The sequence below is a fragment of the Canis lupus genome, chromosome 16 (assembly GCF_048164855.1).
Source record: "Canis lupus baileyi chromosome 16, mCanLup2.hap1, whole genome shotgun sequence".
Classification (NCBI taxonomy): domain Eukaryota; kingdom Metazoa; phylum Chordata; class Mammalia; order Carnivora; family Canidae; genus Canis; species Canis lupus.
In genome coordinates, this window is record NC_132853.1 from 24359485 (window position 1) to 24368300 (window position 8816).

The following is an 8816-nucleotide window of genomic DNA, read 5'->3' on the forward strand; positions in this document are numbered from 1 at the left end:
ACAAGAGAAGAAAGAAGGAAAACAAGATGGATGTTACTTTGAGACAAACACTAGGCTGCATCTTTGATTTCAAATAAAGGACTGCATGCAGCATCCATCAAAAATAATAATAATAATAATAATAATAATAATACATATTATTATTATACTCAATTCAATTCAAATCTTTATTGTACATCTACCTCGATAATGCTACAGGGAAAAGCAAAGGTGAACAAAAAACATGGATCTCATTCTAACAAAAGGTTCTAGTGGAAAAAATAGACCCTTCGAAACTTAACATAGGGCTTGAAAACCCAGAGAAGGGGGAAATTTTAAGTGTAGGGCAAGTGGATTTAAACAAGGCTTTTAAGAAAGAGGCTAGTAGCCTTTGATCTGGACCTTGAAGAATGGTAAGATTTCAAGTAAGGAAATTAACAGTTTTCCCAAATCTACATCTGAAAAAATTTAATTCATCATTAAATGTACAATCTATATCACTACAGTGTACCCTGTTTATTACGTACTTATTAGGTACCTATTATGAGCCAGGTGTAGATAAAAGCCAGGAAATAACAACTAGAATGTAACACCTATGGGGAAGGAAGGGTTCATAGCTTGGTGGAAGTGGTAGATATGCATGGTAACATTCATATTATTACCATTATAATGTCATTAGTACACAGCATATGGAAAAGGATCCATCTAACTCTCCTGGAAAGATGAGGAATTGGCTTCATGTGAAGGAGACATTATAATTTTACTGATTAAGCGTAAGTAACAACTTAATATGATAGTCTTCTGTACTTCTTTAAAGAACTATTTAAACTCAAGATATGGAGAGGGCTGTCAAAATATAAATACAAAACTAAGAATAAAAATAGCAGAGATTAATGATTAAGTTGTTTTTATGTGTGCCATTTCTCATATTAAGGAATATTCATAGAGTAGTAATTAAGAGTATAAATCTTGGAGTCAGACTGCCTTATTTGAATCCTGACTCTTCTGCTTACTAGGTATATGACCCTGAGCAAGTTATATAAACCACTCTGTCCCTCAATTTCCTTATCTGTAAAATGGGGATAAATACTACCAGCTCCATAAACTATTGGGAGTATCAAACAAAATGATACATGTAATGTTAACAGTAACAGCATCTTTGGAAGACTTACCGTGTTCCAATCTCCTAGCACTTAAAGAGTTTACCACAATGCCTGATAAATGGTGAAAGCCCAATAAATATAACATTTGTCTCACAATTGGTCCCTTTATCACTCTCTAGGCAAAGAATGTGAAATGAGCTTATCAGGAGCCCCCCAGAACTATACCAAGGGCCAAATCATGGATATCATAACCTGAATGATAGTTTCTTCTATAGTATCTGTGGATTCTCACCAAGGCACCTCTCTAAAGGAAAAAGAAGATGGCATCCACTCAGTAATCATCATATCCAGCCTCTCCCTTTTTTCCACTGAGAAACTTAGGGTGTTTTAAAACTCTAAGCTGGTGTCCTCACAGTCTTCTAAGGCTCTTACAGGGAAGAGGGAAAGATTTTGCTATTTTTACAGTGGCAAAAAATGAGCTTCACAAATTATTCTTATACAGTGACCCAATCAATGCAAGACTTGAAAAACTAAAGGAAGGAAGAGGGTCAGAATCCATGAGTAGCATGTTCATCAGATGCAATTCTTTTTCAACCCATAGCCTTCTCCAATACCCAACACATATTGCCTTTTCTTTCCATTTTAGGGTGAGGCATTAGGCTAAACATAAGGATTATAGAAACTTAATGGCTCTGAGCTTTAGACTTGCTTATGAAGCGAAATAAAGTAGCTCTTAAGATTCTTTCTAATGCCAAAATCATGGTTTCTCCTAAGACAGTACGTGGACACACACACACACACACACGAGACTTGCAGAGATCCAAAAAAGAATAATAATAATAATAATAATAATAACCCCAAACAAAACCACACACAAAAAAAAAAAAAAAAAAACCCACAACTTTAAACAAGTAGGGAAGAAAGAGAAAGTATACCAAGCAAACATCTACTCACCAGATGAACCTGGCAGGGTCTGCTCCCAGTGGTCCTCCTTCCAAGCTTTTCTAGAGGTAGCCTTGCCAGAATACCTTTTGTCTGTGTCCAAGAGGGAGGCTGATGCCAGTTTTCTGATGCTACCCACAGCCAGGAAATCACCTTCCCCATCTTCCCCTTCATCAAACCTGTCAATCACTCTGGCAGCAGTGGCTGTAGGGGAGGGGTGGGGGCGGGGGAAGTCTCCAGGTTAGAGGGAACTTGAACGGTAATCCCGTCCAATCCTTTTAACGCATCCTCTACAAAATCCCAACTAACTTCCAGGAAAAAGAAACGCATGACTTCTCAAGGTAAGACCACTACCGTATTGCCGTCCCTGAACAGAAAGTTGACCTCTGCATCTACTAGCAGGGCCTATCTCTACGCCTTGGATCATAAAAGCTAGCCTAATCCTTCTTCCACTTGTGACAGTAGCTCAAATATTGTTAAGTCAGCCATCTATCCTCCCTCCCTCCATCCCATCCCTAAGGGAGCTTGCTTCTCCTGGCTCACCCCCACCCCCACCCCCCTTTTGGCTGATATTTCCTAAGACACGGTCCAGCACTCACATTTATCCTTCCTTATTCTTCCTTCCTCACACTTCTCTGATTCAAGTCTAAAGCAGGATTACTCCCAACCAGACCTTGGACACCAGCTTACAGAACAGCAGTCGCATTCGTCAGCCCCTGAGCAAGTGTCTCGAGGCCTAAGGAGGCTTAAGCAGCACCACGGAATCCCACTTCTTCCTTCAATCTCCAAGTAAGTTCTTAGGGGCAGGCCGCCTTAAAAAACAAAACGGCTAAGACTGCCTTCTCACTTCTAACTCAACACCAGTAAGGGCATCCTGAAAGATACCTAGTCCCACCAGCGACCAGACCCTAGCTCCCTGCAACAGCCCTGGAAGCCTGAGGCCCCGGGATGCTCCGCCCACCCGAGCACCCAGTCCAGCGTGCGGGTCCGAAAGGAGCCGAAGCCCTAGTGCTCCCGGGAGGCGGTTTCCCTCTGCGCGGGGGAAAGCCGAGTGGGCCAGGCGGCGAGGCCCGGTGGCCGGCCGCTGTCGCGCTGCCCGGCGCTGCCCTGGGCCGGCCCCACCGCTCCCCACGTGGCCTTTCCCCAGTCGGGCCTCACCCTCCTCCGGGTCGGCCTCGGGATCCGCCTCACGCGGGCGCGGGTTCAACAACTGCTCCAGCTGCAGCGCCAGCGGCCCCGCCATCGTCACCAGGTCTCGCTCCGCGCCGCTGCTCGTCAGCGGGCAGCCCAGCCTCAGCCCCGGCCCGGGCCCGGACGGCTCTCTCCCCGCCGGGGCCCTGCCGCCCGGGAGACTGCTCGCCGGAACAGCCCGGGACCGCGCACAACCCCGCTCCAGCTCTGGGCCGGCCACTTCCGGGAGGCGCGCGGGAGGGGGCGGGGCCCGCGTGTCACTACGGGCGTTGCTAGGAATCAGGCGGAAGCGCGCGGGAGGCTGTAGGGAGGGTCGCCGTCCCCGCGGGCGTGCGCGTGCGCGTGCGCGGAGGGGGTTGGTGGGGGGGGGGCGGTCCGGGAGCGCGCGAGGGCACGTGGCCGCCGTTGGCGCTGAACAGACGCTGCGATGTGCCGCGGCCCTTGTCGCCTTTAAGATTTGCCCGAGAGCTCCCGGTGCATGGAGCCTGCTTCTCCCTCTGCCTGTGTCTCTGCCTCTCTCTCTCTCTCTCTCTCTCTCTCTGTGTGACTATCATAAATAAATAAAAATTAAAAAAAAAAAAAAAAGGTTTGCCCGAGATTCGCTTAGAAATAAAGTGTAGTGTGGCCGTGGCCTATGATGGCTGATTTGAAAAAGACGAGGGAGTAAAGGGTGAGCATCTCCAGCCTCAGGTGCGCTTTCAGGGACGCACAGACTGAACCAAGATGGGTTTGGCATTTAACAAGTTGGAGGAGGCTGGGGCCGGGCACATGCCTGTGACCCTGTGGTGGGCAGGCTTGAAGAATCCCACATCAGGGATGTGCATGTGTGTGTGCCGGACTGTTGGCGTCGTTATTAACGGGAATAATTAGAAATAGCTCCGGCGGGCAGCCCGGGGGGCGCGATCCTGGAGACCGGGGATCGAGTCCCACATCGGGCTCCCGGTGCATGGAGCCTGCTTCTCCCTCTGCCTCTGTCTGTGCCTCTTTCTGTGTGTTTCTCATGAATAAATAAATAAAAATCTTTTTAAATTATTTATTTATTTATTTATTTATTCATGAGAGACAGAGACAGGCAGAGACAGAGGCAGAGGGAGAAGCAGGCTCCACGCAGGGAGCCCGACGTGGGACTCGATCCCGGGTCTCCAGGATCACGCCCTGGGCTGAAGATGGCACAAAACCGCTGCGCCATCCGGAATGCCCAAATAAATAATTTTTTTTTTAATCGCTCCGTCTGTTCATAAATAAAGAGTGACTACAGTTTCTCCGAATAGCCTTGTCTTAGGGAAAAGGAGGTGGTGGCGATTACTCCGTATCCTCGTTATTGGTATCTGTTCGAAGGTGAAGGCATACCCAGGCCCTTGAAACTGGTGCACAAATGCAGAGAAACCTGTACCGTTAGAGGGGCACAGGTAGACTCAGAATCTAAAGACTTAATAGGATCAAGTTAATTACACCCAGCCACATGGAAAGATACAATCCCTTTGTTTTCTCTCCTTCATGAAGTATTCCCTAACTGCCCAATGTGTGGCAGGCACTGCTAGATGAAATACAAAGATGAGTAAGTTAAATTCTCTCCTGAAGGTGATCAGCCTAGGGGGGCAGACAAACTTGTTAACAGAACAGGCAACAAGAGATGATGAGGGTGAGTTGAAAGTGGTGTATCCTTCCAATGTCTGTCTGAGGTCACCTGTAGAAACTTAGAACGCCCTAAACAGAAACTGCATCAGAAGAGTCCAGAAGACTGTTAAGGGAGCTGGACAAAGTTGGATCCCATAGCTGAACAGCCTGGGAACCCTTAGCTCATCAACTGTTTCCTGTGGAACTTAAGGGAGGTGAGGGTCCCCGACTTTCACAGTCTCAATATGCCCTCAGGGTCAAGATCAATGAGAGACCAATCCTTTAGTGAGGCTTGCTCCTGTCCCCTTCCTAGGTGGCTGCAGAGGGGAAGGAGAACCTGTCTATAGGGCAGCCCCCCTCAAACAGGAAAGAGAAAAAATGCCAGGCTTTACCAGCAGCAAGAGGATTCAGAAAACAGCTTTGTTTATTTTTGTTAACATATCCCCTGTAATTGCAGTCTGGGGCCTATGACTGGGGCTTCCAGAGGAAAAAAACAAAAACAAACAAAACCCATGCGCCTCAGGCTGCCACAAGGAGCCTTCGCCTTGGACTTCAAAAGAACAAAAATGTTTCTCTCCACATTTAGGAAACTGCCTCCCCCAATCCTCCTCCCTTCCTATTTTGAACAATGGTGCTTAGAATCCCTGCCTTCAGGGTAAAGAAAAGGGAGAAAAGAGGGAGGGAGGCAAGACAGGTCAGAGACCACCTCTAAGCTGTCAGGCAAACAGGACACTAGTGGATGATTCTGGGTAGAAAATGGTTAGAGTTCTGCTTATCTACTCTCCCTTCTCCTTCCCGGTCCCCACTGACTTGGAAAGCCTTGGAAAGACTACCGTACTCTAGTCACAAATATCCCAGGGCCCCTCAAATGCTTCTCCTGCTTTCTTATGCCACACTGAGGGTAGGGAGGGGGAGACAAGAGAAAAGAATTCTAGGACTTAATATGTAGCTGAGAGAAATTGAGGCATGGGGCAGGGGAGCACCCTCCTAAAAGCCCTCTCTAGGGGGCCCTCCCAGCTTGCATGCTGGTATCTTGAGAAGGAAAGAGGGGTTTCCTGGTGGGAACAGGTCTGGAGATGGAGAGTGGACTACAAGCAAGGATATTTCAAACCTATACCTCCTAGAAGAAACGTAAACCTCTGAATGCTTTGGGGATGAGAGACAGCAGATTTGATGACCAGAGGGATGGAAATAAATGGGAGCACTCTCCAAAAAGAACAGTCCTCTCCCGTGGAGGTCAGAGGGTCTCCTGGCTCACAGTTCTCTGTCTGCTGCCTAAGGGCTGCAGAGTGACAGGCAGAAAAAGGGCAAGGGTGACATTAGGTTACCACCCCACCCCCACCGTTGTCCCAATCAACTATTCCTATGACTAGGTGTTTCAGAAGTTTAGGGAAACCAGGTTCTTGTCTGTCTCTCTTTCCAGAGGCCATGAATCCCCAGGTCCCTGCCAATGCCAGTCCTGGCTCTCCCTACTTCTCCCACACCTTGTCTAGCCCTGATGCAGTCCTCCTTCTCCTCCAGCCTGGAAAAGTTGGAAGGGTGAGCCTCGGCTCCCTAGCCCAGGGCAGATGGTGGCTTCCCCAGGTTGGAACCCTGAGGGCAGATGGCCAGAGGCACAGAGGTGGCATCTTGAAGATGGCCGCAGGGAGAAAGCTAACTGCCAAGCCCAACTCGAGAGGAGACTGCCCTCCTAGGAGACTAGGAGACGGGGACCGCTTGGGTGCTTCCTATGACCCTTGAGCCTCTCCTCGGAGCGCCCAAGCGGCCGCCTGCGGATGGTGCCGCCAGCGCTTCTCTGCACCCGAGGGCCAGAGGTGGGCAGCGCTGCTCTGATGGGAAGGAGAATACTCCCTGATATTTCTAGACCTCCTCCTCTCAGGCGGCTCCAAATCTGACTGCTAAGCTTTGCCACCTGTCCAGGTATTTGTTAGGGTTCAGTATACAGAGTCAAGGGGGGGAAAGACTGCCCTGCTGCCACGGTCAGAGGGTCAGAGAGAGGAAATAAGTCCACACTGAGCGCCCAACTCAAAACGCTTCTTAACAAGTACCCGATTCCACAATAAAGCTGCTAAATAATTCAGCAGCCTTGATAGGAAAATGCAGCTTCCCATGAGCGTACGTTCAGTTAAATGAATGTCTTTAAAGGGGGTGGCTATAATGAATAAGTTGGCTGTGATTTAATGTATATAAACGCTAAAAGGGTAAAAACAGCCGATCCAGGGATTGCATGCAAAGCAGATAAAGAAATGTGCCATATGCAGAAGCTAGGAGTTTCAAAAGTCTCCCTGTATTTCATAAATTTGGATTTCTGAAAGAACACTGTCAGGTTCCTCCCAGTTAGTCCATCAAAGACAAACCATCATATAGATGCAGTGAAATATTGCTTATTTTAAAGCCTTCCCTGCAGGAAAGATACACTTGGTTGTGTCTTAACAAAATATGAAAACGACAATGGAAATTACATACCGTTTAATGTAAAACCTTTGGTTTTTAAAACGAAATAAATAATCCGGACTGAAATCTAGGTGATATAGAGAAGAAATTCTGGAACTCTAATAGCATCTAATATTAAAAACACACACGCATCCCATAGTAGATAAATATTTAAATTCCTTCCATGTTTAATGAAGGCTTGGAAGGGATTGAAGTACTTTTCAGAACCTATTGGCAACTCCCGGGTGAAATTTGATTTCTCTATTGGTTATTTTTGCTCATCTTTCAGAGGAAGGTAATAATATGTAACCTGTGCCAGGCAAAATAGTTTTTCCCTCTAGGAAACTTCCAATGTAACAAACATTATAAAACAGCTACTTCACATCAGTTCTCTGAAAGGATTCAAAGTCATTTCTAGCCGTTCTGTACATTCATTTTATGTTATCTTTTAAACTACCAAATTAGAGAGCAGGATTATCTGTGGGAAGTGAGTTGAAACAGGAAAGGGCCACCTCTACCTATATTTACAGGTAACTGACTTTCACAAGTCCAGTTTTACGTGTGCAGAATGGGGGATAGAGACAGTGTATGGGATCTCCTGCCTAATCAGACTGGGAACACTCATTTTTAGCCATGGATTTGATTTCTATTTCAAATTCTATAAACTTATCAGCAAATATCTCTTCAACTCTATCAGTTAAACCCACAGAATGCAAATCCGTAGTTATTAGCAGGAAGCCACGGAGAAGAGCTAGGCTGGCATTAGCAAGGGGATTCAGCCACAGGCAAGGTAAAAAGATACCCCATTCCTGCCTCTCTTCCTCCTGGCTTCTGAGGGGTCATTCAGCTCCCCATCAGGCCTCCCCTCTACTTGTTAAAACATTAAATAACACACCAATTATCTAAACATCAGATTTTCTATTTTTATTAAAAACTCACAAATTTATTCAACATGTTTTCTTTCATACAGTGAATGGTCTAATATGCACTGGAGGTCACACAAGCTTAGGTTTATCAGAACAATAAAAGACATATGAGAAATTTAATATATAAAGAAAAAAGTAGCAGCTGTTGACTGCATATTTGACCATAAAATTTAAATATTTTGGACTTTTATTTTAAAGACACAAAAATAAAACCTGTGCGGGTCTATATAAGTCATATTAACAATTCCATGAATGTTCAACAGGACTAAAAATTAGCAAAGATGGTTTTTTTTTAAACCTTGTAACACTTTGTTTTTTTTTTTTTTAACACTTTCTCAGGTTGCGGTGCCAGGCACCTTTACAGTATTTGTGCTATAATTATTCTATTTGGCAAGTGTCTGAATATCATGTTTTCTTTTTGCCTTGTGTAAACAACACCTTTTTACGTACTAGCACAGTGAGCTGTGAGCCCTGCAAATCTGTCAGAACATCTACAGGAAAAGAAAATGAACAATTTTGGTTGATTGCTCAAAACATTTTCTTTTTGAACAAGAGGTTTCAAAACAGGATATATTAATAAAACACTGAACTCCTGAATTTAACATTATACGTAAACAGTTGACTG

The 8816-nt window shown here is 45.7% G+C and overlaps 1 protein-coding gene across 7 annotated transcripts in view; it reads right to left on the reverse strand.

Moving 5' to 3' along the window:
- AATF (apoptosis antagonizing transcription factor) overlaps nt 1-3472 on the reverse strand; it is a 109206-nt gene extending 105734 nt beyond the window's left edge. For all 7 annotated transcript variants that reach the window (XR_012008682.1, XM_072779628.1, XM_072779625.1 and 4 more), the window contains exons 1-2: nt 3183-3472; nt 2037-2228 (exon numbers count right to left, since the gene is read on the reverse strand). Coding sequence is in view for 6 of the 7 variants with exons in the window: in XM_072779628.1 (XP_072635729.1) it covers nt 2037-2228; nt 3183-3267 (277 nt within the window). In the remaining variant the exon portion in view is untranslated. The remainder of the gene's footprint in view (nt 1-2036; nt 2229-3182) is intronic.
- Nucleotides 3473-8816: the final 5344 nt, after the last annotated feature.